Source organism: Rhinoderma darwinii, chromosome 7, assembly GCF_050947455.1.
Source record: "Rhinoderma darwinii isolate aRhiDar2 chromosome 7, aRhiDar2.hap1, whole genome shotgun sequence".
NCBI classification, from domain to species: Eukaryota; Metazoa; Chordata; class Amphibia; order Anura; family Rhinodermatidae; genus Rhinoderma; species Rhinoderma darwinii.
Window position 1 is genome coordinate 26681187 of NC_134693.1, and position 24990 is coordinate 26706176.

The 24990-nt window shown below is 42.9% G+C and overlaps 1 protein-coding gene across 2 annotated transcripts in view; it reads right to left on the minus strand.

The window, feature by feature from the left end:
* The window catches only part of LRP8 (LDL receptor related protein 8), a 145640-nt gene that overhangs the window by 44962 nt on the left and 75688 nt on the right, over positions 1-24990 (minus strand). For both annotated transcript variants that reach the window (XM_075833010.1, XM_075833009.1), the window contains 2 exons: positions 21590-21718; positions 8351-8479 (listed from right to left, as the gene is read on the minus strand). In XM_075833010.1, coding sequence (XP_075689125.1) covers positions 8351-8479; positions 21590-21718 — 258 coding nt within the window. The remainder of the gene's footprint in view (positions 1-8350; positions 8480-21589; positions 21719-24990) is intronic.

Sequence of the window (24990 nt, forward strand, 5' to 3'; positions counted from 1 at the left end):
GGACAATGGATGGTACAATGAAAACTAAAATGAGCTTTGAAATGGAAAGGATATAAGCGCTGCCAGGCGAAGATATTGACATGGTTGACGTCGTCAGTAAGGCCGAATTCAGACGACTGAATGCAAACGCAGTTTTTCGCGTTCGAATTGCACCAGTTTTCCCGGATTAGACTTGGTCTATGGAGGGATTCGTGAAAACTGAATAAAATAGGACATTTTCTATTTTTCAATGGACTCTTCACACAGTTGAAACAACAGCCATGTGAACGGCGAGATTGAAATACATGCGTCTGTGTGAAGGCCGTTGTTTTAACAGCGGTCACACGGACGTTTCCTACGGTAGTCTGAATTCGGCCTAACAGTGAAGGTACCAGGGAAGGAGGTCGCAAACAGTAAATCAGTAACAACCAAGGCTGTGGAGTTGGAGTCAGGGTCAGTTTAGGGTGGAATTGGAGTTAGCAATGTACCAACTCCAATAAAAAAAAATATATATTAATATTGTATTAATTTATTAAAGGAGTTATCCAGGACTTTTTAAAATCTGCAGCAGGACAGGAGATGGCATCACATAATAAACCAGAAAATACTCACCGCCTGAAGTGCCCCCAGCTCCAGCACGGAGGTCGCGCTTGTCGTCGCTCCCGGAAGGTCCCGCAATGGTCACATACAATTCACTGGTCACATCTTGCTGCAGCCAATCACTGGCCTCAGGAGTGATGCTGCCATGAAGGACACGTGAACGCGGAGGCCAGCGATGGACCGCAGGACCGACGCAGGACCGCTGCAGGAGTATCCGATACTGTAGGGACAGAACAGGACCTTCATGGGGAGAACCTGCTAGTTTATTATATTAGGTCACCCCCTGCCCTGCTGCCGAAATTAAAAAGTCCACGAGGACCCCTTTAAATGCGTAGATTGTTGCATGTTTACTTTCATAGGAATTTAGAAAAAAGTGTAGAAATTGTAATCATATAAATATATGTGATGTTATTTCAATCACAGGCCCCTATTTATCAAAATACAGTGATCACTAGAATGTTCTAGCGGCGATAGAGATTAGTTTATCAGCTCTCTTTTCTCTCTTCTCCCTTAGGCTGAATTCAGACGACCGTAGTATACGTCCGGTGACATCGATTAAAACGTCCGTCACACGGATTCATATATTTCATTGGGGCTGATCAAACGGCCATTGTTTCAACGGACCATGTGAAGGGTCCGTTGAAAAATAAAACATGTCCTATTTTCTTCCGTTTTCACAGATCCCTCCATAGACTCAAGTCTATGAGGGATCTGTGAAAACGGGTCCCACACGGGTGCAACTCGGACGTGAAAAAACTGCAGCTTTTCACATCTGAGTTGGCACTCGTGCGTGTGAATCTTGCGCTAGGGCTCATTCAGACGAGCGTGTTCCTCGTCCGTGTGCTGTGCGTTTAAATAACTCACAGCACACGAACGCATTCATTTCAATGGAGCTATTCAGACGTGTGAGTTTTCATGCGGTGCGTGTCCGTTGCGTGAAACTCAATGTATGTCCTATATTGGTGCGTTTTTGTGTATCTAGACGCCTATTGAAGTCACCACATGGATGACATCCGTGTGAGGTCAGTGTTTCACGCATTAGTTACGAAGAAATGCAGAGTAATAGAAAAAAAAAAATGCGCTAGCACGGATGTCAAAAACGCATGCCACATGCAAAGCACCCTGCTGGCAATACACAACGCGCACTGATGGCACAAGGACATGAAATGAAAGAGAAACGCAGCTGAATGTAGCCTTAAGACTGAGTTTTCTTTATGCTGCTGCTGCACATGTAGTGAAGTTTATGTATACATAGACTATGTCTGGAACGGACGTACTGGATGTGGCTGGCAGGGAGTGTACGTTTGTGCAGTCATATGTCTTTAAACAGGCATTGCCCAAAGCAGACAATCCCTTTAATTAGAGCCATCCCCCCCCCCCAAAAATGAGCTAATCACAGGGAGTCCTACTGTTGGGACCCCCAGCAATCATCTGTAATCTGCAGGAGACACTTGGGGCAAGTGTTTAACTTCCCTGCAGTGCCGCCACAGGAGAACTGAAGCATTACACTATGCATATTAAAATCAAGGGGCTGTCAGTCTAAACACATGGACAGGCTCGATCCAGAGAGATAGAGAGGAGAAACAAGCTCTTTGTAGCTGCTTTACGCTCCAGCTTATTGATTGAGGTCCCTAATGCAAGATCCCTCTAAGTGAGCGTGCCCTAAAAGGGTACACGAAAAAGGCTTTTTCAAATTGATTTTTAATGCAAATAAATCCTCAAAAACAGTAACAAGTGCTGAAATGCCATCATTATTACTGATTATTAACAAGCATGGGTAGATATCTGGTCTGTGAAATGAAGCAATTACTGCTACATGCCATTACATAGTAAGTAAAAAAACGAGGAACAAGATTGGGAGTGTAAAGGGGAGTCAAGAGTTAAATATGGGGGGGGGGGATCTCGTCCAGTAGACAAAACCCATGACCTCGTGTGACATCACATGACTTACGGCCAGTCAGTCATTTAATCTTTCTAGGAAGACAAAGGGACACGTGCTTGAAAGTCCTCCCCGTATCAGGCGGTTACTATGGCAACTATAATGAACAAGCAGGCTAGATGCAAAGCAAAAAGAATGGAGAAAATCCAAAATCCAATATAAACACTAACAGAGTCTCCTATACAAACACGCGTAGATCTGTACTAACGGTCCGTGACTCCCTACAGTAACGTAACTAGAATAAAACAAGTATAATATCCCACAGGAGTTTTCAGCCTGTGATACCGGCTAATTTATATCGCTTTGTATTTATTTATAAGGGTTTTTGCAGCTGAAAAAAAAAATCTTATGGCAGTGGCTTGTGGCCAAAAATATCAAATATTCACCGTTTAAAACCTCAGTCAATCCAGCACCTACGATCACGTGGTCACTCACTGCAGCGGTGTAAAGAGAGACCAGTGATAATGTGCCGTCCTGACACATGACACAATCACTGGTCGCAGCAATGACATTGATCTGTACAGCACATGACCACTGGAGCAGCAGGGGATTTGAGTTTGTAATTTTTTTTAAATTTTTTTTTAAAGCTGGAAAACCTTTTTGGATTTACACTCCACGTTTTGCTGCATTTATCGTGGCGTTTTTACGGGAGCCAGATGTTGCTTTGAGGTTTATAGTTGAATATGGTCTACATACACAGTGCTTGGTTTGTGTCGTTTTGGTGACCTTTACAAAACGCAGCATAGGTATGGCGTTTTGTATGGTGTACTTACCACAGGCCCGTAAAAAAAATTAAAAAATTAAAAATGTTTGAATAGTTTCAAAATAAAAAAAGTGCCACCAAAAACACTTGTAAAAGAACAGAATGAAAAATGCTTGAAGTTCATGGTGTTTCTTACAAGCATTTAAAAACTCTAAAAACGGTATGTAAAATGAGGCCTTAAAAGGAGTTTGCCTATAATCTATATTAAAAACCTATCCACAGGATAGGTGATAAATATCTAATTAATGAGTGCCTGACCGCTAAGACCCCCACCAACCTAGAGAACGGGTTTACCTTGACATCCCTGCGCATCCCATATGAATACTGCGCATGCTCGGCCACCGCTACACTCCCTTTCTATGCAGCTGCCCCTCGGCTATCTTCAGCAGCTCCATAGAAAATTAATGGAGCGGTATCCGAGAACGCGCAGTAGCGCCATTCAAATGGGGCGCACAGGGTACGGCCAAGTAAGCCCTTTCTCTTGACAGGTGAGGGTCCCAATCGGTCAGACCCCCACTGATTACATAGGAGACATTAACAATACCAAGTGCATTCTTAAACCTGCGGTCTCACATCACACCTACAGTACATAAAACGGCTACTTTTGCTGCAAGGAAGAGGAAGATTACTTTATGAACGGTCAATGGGCAACTTATATGCGCTCATTGGAAGGAATTTATTAACTTTTCTACGCCTGTTTTCTGGCATAGAAAAGTCGCAAATGGAGGTAAATATTTAGAATTTGATACCTTTTCCGCTGTCATTTCACTAAAAAGCGGGTGGACCTAGGCAGAAGAAGGTGCCCATGGCCCAACAGATTTGGCCTTATTTGCACGAGCGTTGCGCACCTCGGACGTGACATGCGAGTTTTTTTCACGGCCGAGGTGCATCCGTGCTCGGCGCTGCGGGACGCGATGTCTCGCATCCCCCATAGTTGAGTCTATGGAGGGATGCGTGAAGATAGGACATATCCTATTTTCCCACGGATCCTTTACATGGTCCGTTGAAACAACGGCTGTGTGAACGCCCACATTCAATTAAATAGGTCCGTGGGACAGCGGCTGTTTCAACGGCCGTCCCACGGATGTTTAACACACTCGTGTGAATTCGGCCTTTACCGTAATTTACGCCAGAGACCAGTAGATTCCACTTTTTGGCACACAGACGACCAGAGATGCATTTAAACTTACTTAAGAGGCGTGTACCTTGTAATAAATTAGGCGCATTTTACTCCAACTTTCTTTATATAGTTTAATATGCCAGTCGTAATAAATTCCCGATACTTTACCGGAATTGGTGAGGTTTTGAAATACTAGTACAAAGGTAATTACTCATACTGCAGCGGTAGACTTTAGGCACCAGTAAGACCGCACCAGTAGCTGGTTTGATCTTTTTAGTAGCCATGGGCATTAATAGAAAAATAAAAACAAAAAATTAGGTGCCATTTCTAAGCACATTTTTTTTTTTGTAGTTTCCATGGGCACCATTGCTAAATGCCATTGTGCTCAATGTAAAATCTATCTTGAGGTTATACATTACCTGGCATCTGATCTGGCACAGCCGGAATAAATAACAGGTTAGTCTGTCATCTCTATGTACGGATTTGCTTTCCCGTAAGGAGCAGTTTACTTTGTTAAATGTGGATTTGTTTCTTCTGATGTCCTGATCTGCATATTCTCGAAAGCAGCTTGTTTATTTAATGCTCTTCCAGTATGTTTTGCTTATCATTTTGGTAATCTGCTGTCTTCGGGGACCCCCTTATTTAGGAACACCGTCAGCGTGCCCTTATCTGCATTCACTGTGTACAGAGAGAATTTGGTGCCAAGTTGTTTTTTTTCATAAAACATATATGAGCTTAGCTTGTGATGTTTTATACAAAGCCAACTGCATGAGGCATGATCTTACAGAAGTAAAATGTTCAGGACAAGTAGACAGCTCCCACAGTCCATTCTGTATTTGATGTCTGCCATGCGGGTATATTAATCCCCATCAGGGACAATGTGGAGGATTCATCATATCTGCCAAAGTGTTGTTTTCTCATGAAAACTTTTTTAAAGTTGTGAAACAAGCAGTTCTGATATAAGCCTAGAGTGTTGCTGGGTTTGTTACGCTTTCCAATGCTGCCTTGCAGGTACAGTCCGCAGGACACAAGAACAGGTTACAGCAGTCTGTACTCCAGTCACAGAATACAAGCTACTGCAAACAGCACTTGTGTTATGCTGAAGATTCTTGCAGGGAAGCAGTAGGGATTTTGATTCCACTGGGGGCGAATATCAGAATATTTTACACTCGTAGATAATGGGATTTCCCCCTTTACATTATATTCGACAATTTCCCATAATGCATTTGCCTATTGTAATACTTAAGTGGCTCCAAAATCGACATGGTCACTTGTAATTATTTTCTCACAATTCGGAATAAAGTTTCTGCAAACATTTCCAGCTGATATCGGAGCCAAGTTGCGCCTCAGAACCCCATTGAGGAACAGTTTCATACAGCTGTGAGTCCGTATGACGCAACCCTAAGACGATCTAAGTTCGGTTCAGTGTAACGGTCGATTGTCTTGGTAATGTGTCCACAATAAGGACACTAAAATGTAATTGCATTGGATCCTTGTACCCAGAAAGTTTTTACAATATATTACAGTGTGAGCACAGGAAATGCCCTCACTATTTAGCCCATTTTATTATTTAAAAACCATCTCAAATAATGGAGTCAGATCAAGGTGGATAATGGTGGTCATAGTTCTTACATCTCTTCACATAAGGTATCCATTTTTAAGCTTGTAATGAAAATGTAAAAATGTGATGGGATTATGTAGAAAGTTTTATAAGCTTTGTAGAAATTACTGGAATATATCGGACATACTTTTATAGCGGTTAGCCTAAGTTTCCTTGAAGAAGGGCCATTCCTGTAAATAATTTAATGGAAAACTTCCAATCCACGGACGAGTACACAACCTATTGAAAACAAGTAGGCACCATAAAAGCAGCCATGGTGTACCCCCTCTCCCCCAGTGTAGTTTTGGGGTTTCCTGCTTTTCTTTTTTTCTACTGATCAATTAATGTATCGTTCTTAACCTCAGACTCCATGTACTCGTAGTGTTTTCTCCTGCCCAAAAAAGGGACATTCCTGTCGTGGGATATCAAGGTGAATTATGAGATTACCATGGCCTTTCTTGTAAATTTGGTTACTTCCCAAAACGAATCTACGCCAGACATATCCATTGTTGAGGCTTAAGGGCCCTGGTCTGCATAATTCCTGTAGAATATGTGTCTGGCCAGATCTATTTGTTGTAGGGATTGATGCCAACTAAAACCATTCAATGCCGGTTGCTTTTTTTCATTATGCCAATACCGAAGGTGTTACTAGTCCACCAGCTGTACTAATTCTTGTTTGATGAGCACTCTTGGATGGGATAGCCCAATGGCATTGGTTATCCTAATCCAAGAGCACTACTGAGAATACCAAGTACTTGCGCATAAAGAAAGGAGCATGAAGGAATGTAAGAATGCATGGAATCAGTCTGTTTTAGATGTGGTCATGGCAATTTAAGCCACTCTGGGTCTACAACTTCCTTTTGGTCGCAAAATATTGGTTCATCCGACTCAAGAATATGAACGGTTTTAAGGATTGACTTCGATGGATATTTACGTGTGATTATAGACAAATCATGCCCCACGTATGCATATGTTTGACCAAGTATTGTAAGAGTAAGGCTCTATTCATGCTGCCGTCGGAGGCTCCTTTTGCCACCTTCACCAATTCTGTCCCATTTGTCGGCAATAATAGTGCAGCATGCATTTGACGGAAGCCACAACACAGATGTGAACATAGCCTAATGAAGTAGGTTGTTCATCTTCTAGTGTGTGTGTGTGTGGTTTGTGTGTGTGGTTTGTGTGGGGTGTGTGTGTGGGGTGTGTGTGTGGGGTGTGTGTGTGGGGTGTGTGTGTGGGGTGTGTGTGTGGGGTGTGTGTGTGGGGTGTGTGTGGTGTGTGAGAAGATCAAGGCCTAGTGCATACGACCATAGCGGTTTTAAGGCCTAGTGCATACGACCATAGCGGTTTTGCAGGCCGCAAAACCAGGGATTTGTTGTGGTCCATTTTGCCACAAAAAAAACATTTGTTGTGTATCATCAGGATTGTAAAACGACTTGTCCTGAGCTTTTGCGGCCCGGATTCACAGGCCCCACACGGATCCGTGAACACCAAGGTCATGTGCATGGGGACATAGAAATTCATGGGTCCGTGTGCTATCCGCATAATTGCAGATAGCAAACGGACAAAAAAATACTGTAGTGTGCATGAGGCCTAACAGCTGCCTGGGTTTTGATAACTTTTTAATTCAACTTTAGGACATGTTTAGCTGATATTCAGAGTTCCTCCACTTGGGGCACTCCTCCAGTAGCCAAAGTTGGGACCAATGTCTAGTGCAGATCTAGGCAGGGTCAGGAAAGCAAAATCCCACATGGTGGTGCCACGATCATTACAATTAAGAATGAGGATAAACATTACAGCTCCTTAAAACATTCTTCGGGGGTGGTGGTGTTTCTGGGTAAAGAGACCCCACAATAACAGCATTTAGTGAGGCCCAAATGGATAACCAGCTAATGTCTCCTCTTTTTTAATGACTGGACTTATTTTAATTGATTTATATATGGAGATTACTTATCTGATATAATTATGAGGTGCATAAAAGAAAACTAAAATACAAGCAGTTCTTCTTTGTGCTGCTCAGCCCAGGCCTAAAAAAAGAATGACTCATGCACTGCCCCCTCATGATCGTTATTGAGTGAAATATAGATTGTTAGGGTTGAGGGGGGAACGCTCAGGGCAGGACTTCAATGTGTGTGATGTAGCCACCCTCCTATGGCAACGTATTACATTTGCCCTTTCAAACATGCCCTGAGCACCATTGGGAAGAAATGCCATTTTATACTGTGCAAAGAAGACAGCATTAGTGAATATCCGAATCGGGTCTCTGGGATGAATGGGGAGAGGTCATTGGTCCCAGGTAAAACGTTTTTAAGCTTTGACTGAAATACATTTTTAATCTTAATTGTGACTCACCAGTAGGACAGTCCTTCTCATCCACACCATTTTCACAGTCCCTCTCACCATCACATCTCCAGGTCGCTGGGATACATTTATTGCTTGATTCTCCACAGCTAAACTTTTCAGCAGCACATATCTGCTTCACTGCAAAGGAAAAGTGAAAAAATCTTATATGTTTTACCTGTGGTCAGCAAGATAGAGAATGACAAAAAAGGATTTTAATTTGTGAGTTCAAAACAAGAAACACTTTGGACAGTATAGTACAAGATTTGTAGGTGGTCTTCCTTCCTAATGCTTTGGCTTCCAGTTCCAAAACAAAGTATATGTAGTAAGGTCCTCTGTTTTGCAGATCCTATAATGTGATTAACATGCATCTTCTATGTAGTGTTGAGAGTAGGCAAAATCACATCACGTCATGCCATACCCTACAGCCATGGGCCCTAGTGGTTTTTCGAGAAGGAAACAAACATAGGTGAAAAGTCAAATGTGCGGGAGAGGTGAAAGAGAAAAGTGAGAGAAAGGAAAAAAAGTAGGGAGCAGTAGGAATAGTGAGGATGGCAGATATGGAACTCGAGACCCCATTCTACAGTATTTGGCCATGGGTATGTAGACACCAGACCATCATACCTATATGAGCTAGTTGGACATTCTATTCCAAATTATGGATGATCATATAGAGTCGGGCCACCTTTTGCATCTATAACAGCTTTCACAAGAGTGCGTCTGTGGGAAATTGTAACCATTCAGCCAAAAGAGCGTTTTTGAGGTCAGGCACTGATGTTGGATGAGAAAGTATGGCTCGTAATCAGTGTTCCAATTCATCCCAAAGGTGGTTGATGGGGTTGACGTACGACCCATAATACTACCATTATTTGTCTATAGAGCTTTCATGGATGTGGGCTTGATTTTATGTAGCAGTTTCCAATGGGTGTGGCTAACAAAAACTCAATAATTAGGAGGGTGACCAAAAATAAATTTTTCGGACAAATTTATTTTGTCATTATTTTGGACGGCACCGTGCAATATTCATTGCACTAACTGGGAAGTACTATAGGATTTATTTATTTTTTTTAATTAGGAGGGGTGTCCACCTACTTTTAGCCATATAGTGTAGGTCAGGAGCAGACAATTCTCCGCCCAATCTAGGAGGCAAAGCTTGGAGAACAAGCCTTTGAGTTGGGAAAGAGAGTTCAGTAATCTGTAATCTAGACGGTGACATGTTGGTATAGTTCATGATATAGAAGTGAATTCTTTGTACACCACTAAGAATATAGTCCCACTATATAAATAAAGGGAGTGAAGAAACAAGACGAGAGTCAGAGAAGAGCAAGACATACAACGTGTATAGAGTAGAGGTGTAACATGAAAAAGGGCTTTTGATTATGAACAAAAATAAAGTAAATTGGCAAATACATGATTATCCTCACACATAAAATAAATCAAGATGCCAAGAACAAAAGATCTTAACAAGCGTCTCGTCTGTCCATTTTACCTCATTAAAAGTATTTACTTGAGAAACCCAACCAACCATAAAAGATTTTACTGTTGGCTGCATCCAAGAGTGGAAATACCAAGTACCCCAGGGAAATCGATGTCGAAGCTACACACAAATCAGCCAAGCAATTGGTTATTTTTGTGGTTAAAACCAAGAGCGAGCCACTTAAGATGTGTTGGTGAAGCAGCATAACAGACAAGACGTTCTCATAGGTATTAATTTTGTTATCAGGAGAAAGAAAAATTAGCCAATGACATTACTGATCGCATTTAAGAAAATCTTTCATGATGGTAAAGTTTAAAGTATGGTCTGCTATGACTCAGGAGGTCCTGTTCCTGCCATTACGAATTTCAGGGTCTGGAAATTTAGACCTTCAGGTCTTTTTTTTGCCTAGTGTGCAAATAACCATCTTCCTATGTCTGCCTTATATCGGTTACTCGCTCTGAAACAGTATTTAAGCAAATGATCAACATCTTGCAAGGTGTTGGTCACTTGCACGTACACAAGACAAAAGTTTGAAGATCTGAATCTCTATTCTAGACATTGGCCTTTACCCCCAACATGACCAAGAGCTGAAGAGTCCTACCATGAGAAACATTCATTAAAGTAGGACTATTGTCGTAAATATAATTATCTTTTTTGAGCGCATCCTCCAGTTTGTGAGGTTCTCCAATCAGCGTTACTACTACAGGTTATGTACTATATAGCGAGAAGAGCACTATTAGGTTTAGTGATAACTCAAGAACTGAGGGGTTGATTTAATACTATTATATAGTGTCAATATACAAGTGTAACCCCTTTAAAAGAGGACCTCTTTTAGAAGACCACTCCTGATCTAGGCCAGATCGGTATATTGTCCTTCATCCCTCTAGAACAAGGCTTCTCTATGTTTTTCTACTGGGGCCTCACCAGCCAGAACAAGGTGATGCCTGGGCCTCCATTGTTTAAAGACCACGCCAAAATTAAAATTTCTCTTCTTTTTAATCTTTAATTTGTTTCTTAAACCCAAAATAACCACAATGTGAGCCAATTATGGTGCTAAATCACTGATTGGTTGAATCGAGACCTGTGACGTATGCCGCAAGTGGCATAGGTCCCCCATAGGCTTCCGTGTAAAATAAATGTATAGCGCTCGGTATATGCTTTTTTAATTTACAGCTATTCCAGATCTAAAAAAAAAAAAGAAAGGTATACTAATGCATACTAGCCCGACGGAGGCCAAAAGGACACTCTTTTGCCCCTCCGTTGGGCTAATGGAGCCTTATGGACATGTTTAGCATGTAAATCCTGAGCTTTCCTGGTGTACACGCTAAACGTAGGGCATACAATATTGGTATGGAAACCTTGCAAACAGGAGAACCTACACTTTCATGCAGATGCTAGTTTTTCATATTTGACCCCGGGCCCCTAGTGCATCAAATAAGCACGATTAACCCCTGAGCCACTGCATGACAACTAAATATTGTCTCTTATGGTCTTTGTACTAGGTAAAATAAGATTGTGGATTGATTGCTATAGGTTACAGGTTCGTAAATAACTTCAGAGTTTTTACACTCATTTTTACACCCCTAGTAAAGCATCGACTGCTTCAACAAATTTCTTTCCCGTCTAGGGAGCTGCACTATTTACATTGTAGTATACTAACTGCCGGCTAACAAAGACCCAGCAGGTAGTGAAAAAAGGATGGAAATTGTTAAAGTTGCCATTCTTGCCAAGACATCCGGATCAAGCCTTATTAATAAACCCCATCCAGGCGGCAGAAAGAAATGTAATTTACAATGGCTGTTCAGCAAAGAGAGATTATTATATTTAAGTAGGGGAGTAACAGAGGGTGGGGACAGTAGCAAGTGAAAAGACTTTGGCCTAAGAAAAGAATAAAAATCTCTGCAGAGTACTGGGTCGATGCCAGCGCCCCCCCCCCCCCTCACACCACGCCAGGGCGCACTGCTCATAGACCCAACCGGGTTTTTAATGAATATGCATGCCACTAATTGCATTGCCTCCTATCAGAGCCCTGAATTAAGCAGACTCTTCCTCTTGCGAGATTTGCCAGTTAATTAGTTCTATATTTGTAGGACTCCCTATATATAAAGCCCAGATTACTTCTGTGAGCTGATCTCTAAAAGGAAAAAGCTGTTTGGCTCACAGAATTACTCTGCACCCGCTTTCCTTCCTAAGAACAATGTGAGATTCTTTGTCTCCACGTTCCGGCTCTACTTGCCACTGATATTTATGTCTCAATGCAGAATGAAGACAGATTTTCGGGGCTGATTTATTACAGTGCAGCATGTCAATTCATTAGGAGCTTGTAACATTAATGAGGCATGAGTTATACAGTAACTTATAACAATACATTGAACTACCAGTGACCGGGCCAAAAATGTACCAGTGGCCAAAAGTTACAGGGTATATACCACTGGACTACCAGTGGGAGGTGATAGAATATGCCACCGGACTACCAGTGAGCGGGGATAGTATATGCCACCGGACTACCAGTGAGCGGTGATAGTATATGCCACCGGACTACCAGTGAGCGGGGATAGTATATGCCACCGGACTACCAGTGAGCGGGGATAGTATATACCATTGGACTACCAGTGAGAGGGGATAGTATATACCAATGACAGGGATAGTATATACTACTGGACTACCAGTGACAGATTCAGTAGTGTAACTACCGCTGTAGCAGCCATAGAGGCTGCTACAGGGCCCGCGGCATGAGGTGGCCCGTGCCGCCCGCCGACACGCCCCTCCCATGCCTGGTGGCACCGATATCAGCCGTTATGGCAGCTACATGGGTAGAGACACCACTATGGGGCACGCGTCGCCCAGCCTCTAACATTTATGGGCCAGACGGCGCGGGTCTCCTCATGCCGGTGGCGTTGCTAGCACAGAAAGGGGCCCCGGTGCTAGCGACAGCCATATTCACTTGTATCTGCATCCCCTGGACGTAGATACAAATTAATATTATAGGCGGCTGCTGCCTCTCTGAGGGGGCGATGGCGCCACTGAAACCAGCCGCCATCCCCTCTTGCACTAACTGTACCTGCGTCTATAGCACACAGATCTAGTTACATGCATTAGCGCTGAATGGCAGGCACATTCCGTGCCCGACCATTCAGCTCTTTGCAATGACGCCGATTGGCAGGACAAAATGACTTGCCCCGCCAATCAGCGCCTTTCGACTACGCTAGCGGCGCGATGACGTAATGGCGCCGCTTCCATTATTGAAAGGCGGCAATTGAAGGGGTAAGTCATTCTGCCCTGCTGATCAGCGCCTTTCAACGACGCTAGCGGGGCTTGCGTCGTTCAGCCCCAGCAGACCTGCTCAGAAGAGAGCAGGCCTGCATTGCCATCGGACAGCACGGGAACGGGATCATGCGAGTATGTAAAGTTTTTTTTTTCCTAATAAAACAGAGTGCCATTATCTACAGGGGGGGGGGTCTATATGTGGGGATGTGGAGCACTATATTGAGGGCGCCATCTACAGTGGTAGCTATATGTGGGACACTATATACAGTGGTGCACTATATGTGGAGCACTATCTACAGGGGGAGCTATTCGAAGGGCACTATCTACAGGGGGGCTATATGTAGGGCACTGTATACAGTGGTGGGCTAAATGTGGGACTCTGTAGATAGTGACTCACATATAGCTGCAAATGTATATACAGGTGGACTATATGTGGAGCACTATCTATAGGGGAAGCTATATGTAGGGCAGCACGGTAGCTCAGTGGTTAGCACTATTGCCTTGCAGCTCTGGAGTCCATTTGTGGGCACTATCTATTTGGGGCTGTATGTGGGGCACTATCTACAGGGGCTGGTATGTAGGGCACTATCTACAGGGGCTCTATGGGGGGCACTATCTACAGGGGCTCTATGGGGGGCACGGTGTGTGTGGTACACAGTGTATGGTACTATTATAATCAGGGACACAGTGTATGGCGCGATTATATTTAGTGGTGTTGAGAATTTTATCTTCGTTTATAGGTGCAGAAATGTTTTAAAAGTGAGAAGCTGAAGACATCTGAGCGGAAAACTGCAGAAATGGGTTGTGGCCGGGCGAAGTCATCATAGAGGTCTAGACCGGATGGAGGAGAAAAGAGAAAAAGAACAACTAGAATCTGAGACGTCACCGGGGAGTCACTTAATGTAAATATTTATTCTGCCTTTAATCAGTAATGTAGTCACTGTATGATCTGCAGCGAGATGATGTGTGGTATTATTGTTTTTTTTGTGAAACCGCGTCTCCCAGCATATCCTTCTTATAGTTCAGGCCATGCTGGGAGCTGTAGTTTTATGGCGTACAAACCTATACGGCAGGGGTTGCACTAACTTGAGCTGTATTTGTTCTGGTGCTGTATATATTTACTGAGCTTGGTTCTGGTGCTGTATTTATGTACTGAGCTAGGTTCTGGTGCTGTATTTATGTAATGAGCTTTGTTCTGGTGCTGTATTTATGTACTGAGCTTGGTTCTGGTGCTGTATTTATGTACTGAGCTTGGTTCTGGTGCTGTATTTATGTACTGAGCTTGGTTCTGGTGCTGTATTTATGTACGTAGCTAGGTTCTGGTGCTGTATATATGTACTGAGCTAGGTTCTGGTGCTGTATTTATGTACGGAGCTAGGTTCTGGTGCTGTATTTATGTACTGAGCTAGGTTCTGGTGCTGTATATATGTACTGAACTAAGTTCTGGTGCTGTATTTATGTACTGAACTAGGTTCTGGTGCTGTATTTATGTACGTAGCTAGGTTCTGGTGCTGTATTTATGTACTGAGCTAGGTTCTGGTGCTGTATTTATGTACGGAGCTAGGTTCTGGTGCTGTATTTATGTACTGAGCTAGGTTCTGGTGCTGTATATATGTACTGAACTAGGTTCTGGTGCTGTATTTATGTACTGAACTAGGTTCTGGTGCTGTATTTATGTACTGAGCTTTGTTCTGGTGCTGTATTTATGTACTGAGCTTTGTTCTGGTGCTGTATTTATGTACTGAGCTTTGTTCTGGTGCTGTATTTATGTACGGAGCTTGGTCCTGGTGCTGTATTTATGTACGGAGCTTGGTCCTGGTGCTGTATTTATGTACGGAGCTCGGTTCTGGTACTGTATATATATATGTATTGAGCTTGACTCATGCCGTATATATATGTATGAGCTTGGTTCTGGAGCTGTAATTATTTAAGATCTATTTAGAACAACAAAATTGCAGGGCAGATGAGATGGAATGGTTTTCAATTCATTGTATATTTAATGGGAATCTGTCAGGCAGTTTTAACCTCTTGAACAGCCACCATGCGGTAATACATGACCAGACAATATTTCCAAACATTCCCCTGTATGTTTGTTTCAGATGCAGCAAAATCTAAAAAATCTAATTTTAAACCGGCGCACACTATATGCTACTCATTAAAGGGTCATGGGGCGGTGCCGCTATCCTGAAGAGTCACATAGCCCTGCCTCCAAACCTACCTTTCCATGTTTGATTGACATCCCCCTGGCAGATACAACTTTCTCGGATGTGCTATTGCCTTGTACTACTTGTGCACGCACCATGCAGCGAGGTGTACTCTGCCCGGCTTCATCGCTGTACCACGCATGCCAGGGAAGTACAAGGCAACGGCGCATCTGCAAGAGTTTGAGGAGGCTGGTAGTGATGTAGATCATCCCAGGGGGATGTCCATCAAAATCTGGGCATTTAAATTTTAGGCCTGCAGCCTATAAGGTGCTGGGAAGACTCCCTGCGCAGGCCAGCGTGATGAAGTTACTGCATCACGCTGGTCTGCGTTTGTGTCCCGACCGGTGTCTGTTCAGCGCTCCGTCCGTCGCACCATTGTTATTTTTGGGGGGGGGGGGCTGTTTGGCACTATATACAAGGGGGGAGCAGGGTGGCACTATATACACAAGTGTTGCCTCAATACCAGATGGATCATTCTACTTCTAAATACCTCCATGGGTAAGCTCTGATTTAATCATTCCCTTGGTTTCTGTAATGTGGACTCTGGTTCCTCTTTACATCGGGCTATATTTGGGTTAACCCCCTTTTTTCCTTGCCCTATTTCTGGAACCATGCAATAGAGGAGTTAGACGTAACTCCCCCGTCATTACCTTGTAGATGTCATTTCTTCCTATTTTGATATGCATGTGTCAGTTGGTGGTGGGATAGCACAAGTGCGGTTTCAGTGAATCAGCATCGTCTGTATGGGACAGCATTGTGCTACCTTTCCCCCAATGTACCCATAACTAACAGTACCTTTAACGTTTAGTACTTATAGCATACCCGTGTGGAGGGTTTTTGACAATTGATCCACGCATTTACTCTCAGTTTTAATACCTCGTTGTGTATTTGTGTTTTTATAATTTGTATTTTGGATGTAACAATAAAAGTATTTTTTTGTGTACTTATAGTTCACGACTCCTTTTTCTCATGGTTTTCAATGTAATTTCGGAGTTTTCGCTAGTTTAAAGTGACGTTTTTGGAGGTATTTTACACCGCTCTGTGGGTGATACCTAGCCAAATTACCATACCTGTGAGACATTCTGGTTGTTAACTATATACAAGTGGGCTGCGTGGCACTGTACAGGGGGATCTGTGTGGCACTATATACAAGGAGAGGGCTGTGGCGTTATCTACAGGATGCGGTGTGTGTGGCACTATCTACTAAGGGTGGCTGTGTGGCACTATCTACAAGGGGGAGGTGGGGGCGCTATCTACAAGTGGGGTGTGACACAGTCAACAGGGGGTGCTGTATGGCACAATCTACTGAAGGCACCATCTATAAGGGGGGCTGCGTGTGGCACCTAGGGGGGGGCCCAGTCAAAAGTTTGCTATGGGGCCCAGTCTTTCCTAGTTACGCCCCTGGACAGATTATAGCATATACCAATAGCGTACTACTAGCAGATGATCGTATATGCCAATACACTACTAATAACAGAGGATGTATATACCAAGTGACCACTAAATACAGGGTATCGTATATACCAATATACTACGAATGACAGAGGATAGTATATACCAATACACTACTAGAGACAGGAGATAATATATACAAAGACTACTAATGACTGATGATAGTATAGACCAATATACTAATGACTGAGGATGGTATATACTAATAGACCAAGAACGACAAGGCATAGTATATACTAAGACTACTCATGAGAGAGGATGCTATACACCCATTGACTATTAGTAACAGAGAATAGGGGAGTACCAAATACAATGTATCTCATGTATACAACACTGGCTGCCATGGACAAAAAAACACATAAAAGCATTCTTAGGCACAAAATAAAACAACTAAGACTAAAAAAAGGACCACTCGGTCCTTGCCAATACATTTGACAAATTTACATTTTATTAGTAGACAATGTATATAGCAAGGACTACAATGGTAAGTGGAAAAAAATGTGGTTGTCACAGCTCCGGAGAAAGATGTAAAAATGCTGGGAGCAAGCCCCAGAGGAACCCCATCCAAAGTCCCACAGCCGGTATCCACAGAAAAAATAGAGACGAGGCAGCACTTCCAAAATACATAGGGATTTATTCACCCACCAGTGCGACGTTTCAGTCCAGTCAATGCTTGAGAAAGGTCCGACTGGACTGAAACGTCGCACTGGTGGGTGAATAAATCCCTATGTATTTTGGAAGTGCTGCCTCGTCTCTATTTTTTCTGTGGATACAATGGTAAGTGGGACCGCTAGTTTGAAGGCGCATATTATATACTCTTTGGGTGATGATCTGGCTAATTCTGCCATTGAAGCGGACAGGTTATGGGACGACTAATGATCTGTCTTTTGTTCCTGGTGACTTTGTACTCTACATTATAGTGAAGTGCTGCAGTGGATAAAATGTCGGCCTCCTCTGTGTGCGGGAGCTTTTAATATATCCATATTCATCGTTACCGGGCACAGAACATAAATATCAAGCATTGTTCGCTGCCTATTGAGATTACACTTTACACCTAAAGTCTTCATTTATGCTAATGGGAAACGCACTTCAAGCGGTGACATTTGTAAGACAAACATTTTACCAAGATGCCGGCGCTCATAAGCAAAATCTTCAAACATTACATCTGGCTTACGCAGGCACCATGTTTAGTATAAGAGTGCCCCGAGGCCAAGTAATTATAAACAAAGGGCAGGTTTTCATAGTTACTGCATAATTCTTCAGAACCTAAAATAATTTAAAAAAAAGTCACCAGGATGAGGAAAAAGATGCAACTCAAATTCCAAACAATCAGTTGTGACCCAACAATAAGGGTATGTTCACACGGCCTACTGTCGGCCGTTTTTCGGGCCGCAAAATCGGAAGAAGAACGCCTGCGAACATCTGCCCATTGATTTCAATGGCAAAAACAGCGTTCTGTTCCGACGGGCTATTTTTTTACGCGGTCGTTTTTAAAAACGGCCATGAAAAAGAAGTGCATGTCACTTCTTGAGCCGTTTATGGAGCAGTTTTTCATTGACTCTCCAAAAACGGCTGTAAAAAACGCCGTATTTTCTGACGTTTTTGAGTTTGTGTGCGCACATACCCTAAGGGTATGTTCCCACACTGTTTTCAGGCGTATTTCGGGGCATAAACGTCCCAAAATATGCCTGAAAATATGATAGCTGAACGCCTACAAACATCTGACGCTTGAAATCAAAGGCAAAAACAGACTTTCGTTCAGATGTTTAAAAAAAAAACAAAAAAAACGGCACGTAAAAAAAAACAAAAAAAACGGTAAAATGGAGCATGTCACTTCTTGAGCCATTTTTGGAGCGTTTTTTGATTGTGTCCATCGAAAAACAGCTCCAAAAACTTCTAGAAAAATACGTTTTCAGCTTAAAAAACGGCTGAAAATCAGAGACTTCCAGCCGTTTATGACTGCGTGTAAACATACCCTAAGTCGTATATTAAAGTTTTCTCGACCCTGTGAAGTATAATTTGGAGGGGGGCAGGGAGTATACTGCCGTTAACTGTAGTCACATGGGCTTTAATGCGATATAGCAAATATTAGCCTTATTAATAGGAGTTGCCTATAGCATGCACTATAGTACTACGCACGCAGTCTCATTGCAGTGAATGTAAGATTTCCGACTACAGTCTCTGAGATCATACAGCGTAGGCTTACCCCCAGTGACATGTCAATAGATGTTTAAAGGTGAAACTTGCTTTTACGTTAGCATGATCCTGGTTCTCAAAAACACAAACCTGAGAATTTTGTTGGGATATCCACAATACACAAATGTAATTTTGTGGGTCTAACTAACATCTACAGCTGTTATACATTTCTGTACCCCAGCTGCTGCGAAACATAAGACACCTCTAAGATGCTTCAAAAAAGATCTATTAATCAATAAATACTGAAGAGGAAGATCGCCCTTTAATCTTCAAAAAAGAGGTTCTGCAGCAGCTGTTGTGTCTATTAGGAATAATGTATCTACCTACTTTAAATCATTAAAAGGGTATACCCATCTTGGACATTTATGGCATATCCACAGTATATGCCATAGATGTCCGATAGATGCGGCTACCCCCTCTGGGACCTGCAACAGCTCTAGAACGGGGTCCACTCACCCTCGTCCTGCCTACTTTTGCCGTCACTGCTCTTCAACTCACGAGGTAGCCGGGAATATGGAAACAGTTGAGCTACGCTATTTTCATAACTCCCATTCACTTCTATGGGAGTTACGGGAAAAAGTGTAGCTCAGCTATTTCCGTACTCCCAGCCACTTCGTAATTCAGTGGCTGTAGATGAACGACAGAAGATATGAAAGGGGTCGGGGGCCCCATTCTAGAGGTGGGACCCGCATCTATCAGTCATTTATGGCATATGCTGTGGATATGCCATAAATGTCCGAGATGGGAAAACCCCTGTGACTAGGCCTCAGGTCTTTATATGATCACGGAACTCAATGCTGACTTCAAACGTCCTTATAATTTACAGTGAGGAGCACATTATCCCATATATTATAGTATATAGTAATGATTGAAGCCATCATCACAATGTGGTTAAAATAGCGTTCTTTACGTTACACAATTTCTTCTCTCTTAGAATAATAGGAGGTTATCATGCAGTAATAAAGCCAAAAAATATCCCTGGGCAAGTCCTGCTCTCGTGTCATCTGCCTTCACAGCCTCGATTTCTATAATTGTACAGTGCGACTCTCCAGAGAAGAAATGTGTTTTGAAATCAAATATTACCTACAATCTCCGGGGACGCTGACATTTTAGCATCATCACACACAATATTTTCAAGGGGGAAAAAAAAAAAAAAAGCTGTTTTTCTATGAAGTTCTCCCCTCCCCCACTCCAGAGATTTGAAGAGATGGGTCTATGATCAGATCTGCGTCCCTGAGACAGATGTCAGATTAATTACAGTCTCAGAAACATCCCGGCCGCTCTTCACACTGATAATGAAATCTCAGTCATTGTTATTAAGGGAAATAAAAGCATTACAAAAACTGATATTGCAGATTCTGCCGGTTTGATGTGAAGATTGTGTGATGGACGGGAAACTCAAAGAATGGCTGATGCATGAAATAGCGTGGGAATTATCCGCTCTGAATCTGCTACCGTGACCTGCGGCACCAGAACAGCATGGAATCACACATTATATTAAACTGCAAGACTAGACATTAATGTTTGCCCTTTCCACACGGATTAGCCGGAGTAAAAGTACAAAAGTTCAAAACAAAAGAAAAACCATATGGGGTTAATTAAAAGCATAAACCCAGGGCAGATTATAATAGAGAAACATGGGGCAACCACCCAAGGTTCAACGATGCTCGGGATCCTACAGATTGCTTGGCTTCTCTTCTCCTGAAGGCCAAATTAAACCGATCACACTAGGAGTGAAGGGACTGAGATACCGGCAGAGACTTGTGATGGGAGTGGAATGTATGTTAATAAAAACACTTGTTGGGTTTGTAAAGGTTTTCTACTATAAAAATAGGAAGCCAAGACTCTGAAAAGTCCAGCACATCTAACAAAGACCAACTCTCTCCGGTGGACCCAGTCCATCAGTGTAGTACATGGTCGGCCATTCATATGAAAAGCTGGCATGCAAGTAATACTACAAATCTTCTGCAGCGGCCATGGCAATCAGTTGATCATAAGGCCCTTCAATTGCAAAAGGGGTTATCATAGCGAAACCAACCCTTTGACGATTGGATAAACGATAATTTTTACGTATTTACAACCAATTTTCATCAGCAATAATTTCGGAATAGATTTGGAAGAGGAGGGATGTGAAGGTCCATGAGCTTGGACCTCCACCGATTTCTAGAATTGGCGAGCCTGCAGTGCTCTTCCAAGCATCCTGCCCTTAGTTCAAAGATCTTCGGATCTCCGAGCAGGACGACCACTTTTCCTATAGAAATAAAAAGTACTTTATTTATTGTATTTGTTCTTCCTCACAGTTTGAACTCCCTAATATCAAAGTCTAATATGAAATAGAAAAAAAACCCAAATGGAGTCTTTATTGTAGGTGGTTTCCAAAAGTTTGGCAACTCTTGGTCTCTAGATCTTGGAAATGATAAGGCTTTTACTGTGGAACCAAGCTGTCTATTCTGAATTTATTTTCTCGAGTGGACATCTAGAAAGAACCTACCCAAGAAGTGCCCACCCACTGATCCATTACCAGCAGTAATGTATGTACTCGTTTTCAGATGCTTCCATCTATGGATGTCTGTTTTTAAGGCGTCTAAAGCTTTAGTAGGGCTGATATCTCCTACAGAAAGGATAGAATCCTCTTTATTTCCCATGCATACTTACTGTAAGTACAGGTGGCTTCAGACTCATCACTTCCGTCAGGACATTCCTCTTCACCGTCACACTTCCAACGGGCTGAAACACAGTGGCCATTATCACAGGTGAAGTCGGTCTCTGCACAGGTTGTTTTAGCTGTAAAAGGAATTACAACCAGTCAGTGATGGAATAACCTTATAAAAAAACAAACACAAGATCTGCATCACCTCGGACAATCTAGTTCCACCTAAGAAGCCCCTTTTTTCAAAATCCCAGATGTAGACTATGGCCCTACTGAGCAAGCTGGGTCTAGGAATATGCTAGCGCAAGGATCGGAGACATTTTTGGGGTGAAAGACTCCTAGTAAATAAATACGGAGAGGAGGAGAGACCCTTTGATGGTCCACTAAAAACTTGTATATTTCCTATAATTAAATTCTTTGGGATACATTTAGGATACATTCTGATTTACTTCCTAGTTCTCCAAATCAAAGAACTTATTAATAAATTTTAGTTTTTAAAGTGCTTAAGTTGGAATTTGTTTATAAAATTATGTATCACTTATTAGTATTTAAACTGGATTTTCACCCAAAACATAAAATAGGTCATATACTAGTAAATCAGGGGTTAGATCAGTTTGGTTATAAGGTTTATTTTACTTACACAGATATGGGCATTTTCCTGTTAAAGGGGTTTTCCACCTTCTGACAACTGATGACCTATCCACCGGATAGGTCATCAGTACATGATCTGTGGGGTGTGACACCCGGGCCCCACGCAGATCAGCTGGTCTGGTGCCTCCATGCACCGGAGGTACACGCTGGAAGCACTTGGCTCCGGCCACAGAATAGCGGCCGAGCTGCAGTACTGAATAGGAGCGAACCTGCAGTTCTGCAGCACGGCCGCTGTGCCATGTACGGAACCAACTGCTCCGTACATAGCATTATGTGCCCACAGGCCACCGGTGCGGCTTATCGGTGCGGGGCCTGGGTGTCGGACCTGCACCGATGATATACTGATGACCTATCTGGTGGATAGGTCAGTTGTCCGAAGGTGGACAACCCCTTTAAGTTGAGGTCAAAGGTGTACGTACCATATAGGCAGGCCATGCGACTACTATGGGGCGCCTGAGGAGAGGGAGCTCATTTCAGGTTGGTCTCATCCCTACTTTAATAGGTGGTGAGGTGCTAGCAAACAGGGAAGTGGAAAATGTTGACTCATGAAAATGGGTTAGGACAACATCCTCCAGTCACAGGTGGTCAGGAGTCTGCTGGTGTAAAGCCGAACCTGAAAACGGGCCTAATGTTTGCTATGGGGCCACAATTCTTTGATTGTGGCTGCTATTTTGGTAAAAGTGACAACAGGAAGCGCAGCCATATTGCTCGCTGCTTTTCTTTTACTGGACGTAGACTGGACCGGGTGTGCATATGAATATGCTCAAATAGTCTTTCCAGTTAATCTTATCAGTACCCTCTTTGGCTCGGTTCACACCGTTTATTGCAGGCAGAAAAATTCTGGCTCCGAATTCATCCAGGAATTTTGAGTTGCCTGCACTCTTGGCAGTGTTTTCCGCCCGCGGCCATTGCAGCTAATGCAAGGACCGTGGGTCTTTTCTGCCTCAGAGGCAGAAAGCGAGGCAAGAAAGGACATGCTGCTTTTTTGCCCCGTGGGCTAAGAGCCGGCCGGGGGAAAAAAACGCTTCTGCCTCCCATTGAAATGAACGGGGGGAGGGAGGGGGGGGGGGGAATTCAGCCATTTTTTTGGCATGGATTCCGACGCGTCAAAATCAGCACCAAAAACGCAAAAAGAGCGAACAGGGCCTAACGTGTACTTTACACCTTACTAAATAGTTTAGGAAATTCTATGCTCAAATTTTTTATTCTGGGTAACGTTAAGCCCCTTGGCCCTAATGCAAAATCTGTAACAGGTCCATCTACTATGTGCCATTTATACCAGTAACTTTATCTTGCAGTGGGGCATTAGGGCCCAATTGCGGCTGATACCACTGCGCACCCTATAGATACACCCCTGGTTCTCGTTTACTTATTTTATTAACTTTCCATAATTATGCCTACTTAGCCGGCTTCGTATGAAATTAACTGGTGTGGAAAGTGGGAGACTCCTATAGATTCATAAAATAAATTCATTTTAGATTCTGCAACTATGGGGAAACTCGTAAGACCTGTTAAACACATTATGAGTATCTTCCTTACACGACCTTATTACGTTTACACCAATAATTGTGCATCATGTACTCCATTATTTTAGCACACTTTGCAATGGAAATCTAGGGTGTTCCCCATCTGTCCAGGAGTTAGAAAATTAGTTTGTGACACACGGGGACAAGGAAAGTATTTTACGACTGCATTCACCAGAATTCTGCTCTAACAGATCCCCCCAAATGTCTCACAAGTCAAACAAGAGATCTTACCTCCTGACAGTTAACTACTACAATATTGTCCAAGTACCTTGACAACACTCATTACCTGCATCGAACAGGAGACAGAATCATACGCTTGGACACAAAAGACCTACCGAAGAGGAGTTGTGAAAATGGGAATATGAGAATTAGGGTTTGTGCTCACGAGAAGTGGCTTTTACGTCTGAAAAGACAGACTCGTTTCAGACGTAAAAGCTCCTCCTCGCATTATGCGAGGCGTCTGTGGCGCTTATAAATCTTGAGCTGCTCTTCATTGAAGAACGGCTCAAATTACGTTGCAAAGAAGTGCCCTGCACTTCTTTGCCGAGGCAGTCAATTTACGCGTCGTCGTTTGACAGCTGTCAAACGACGACGCGTAAATGACAGGTCGTCTGCACAATACGTCGGCAAACCCATTCAAATGAATGGGCAGATGTTTGCCGACGTATTGTAGCCCTATTTTCAGACGTAAAACGAGGCATAATACGCCTCGTTTACGTCTGAAAATAGGTCGTGCGAACCCAGCCTTATTTTACACGTCTCTGCCCCAGTTTCGGCTGGAGATACACACTATGTACACAACACATATACAGATGTAGTGGGGTTAAGTTGCTCTAATGTTAGGATTGAAAGGTTTACGGTCCCTTCACTGCAGTCCCCGACACAGCCCTGTCCATGTCTATATGAAATGACCAGCAAATTGCATGCACTTGTCCAAGGTCATAGACAACAGGGGTGCCCTGACAGTATGCCAGTGTCATTGCTATTCAGGAAACGCATTTAATTCACCGAGCTGCTCCGACAGCAGGTAAAATGTATGAATTTAAATTCCTTCTGTAATATCCTCAAAAAGCCATGTACTGCAGTGCACAGCATTGCATTAGTATCCCAGCCTCCCTGACATACTTTCATGAAATATAGTATGCTATAATATGTAAAGATACCTTAAGAAGCGACAGCACTCATGAATCATTAACATACTGGCTTAAAGAAAATCTCAAAAGCAAAAA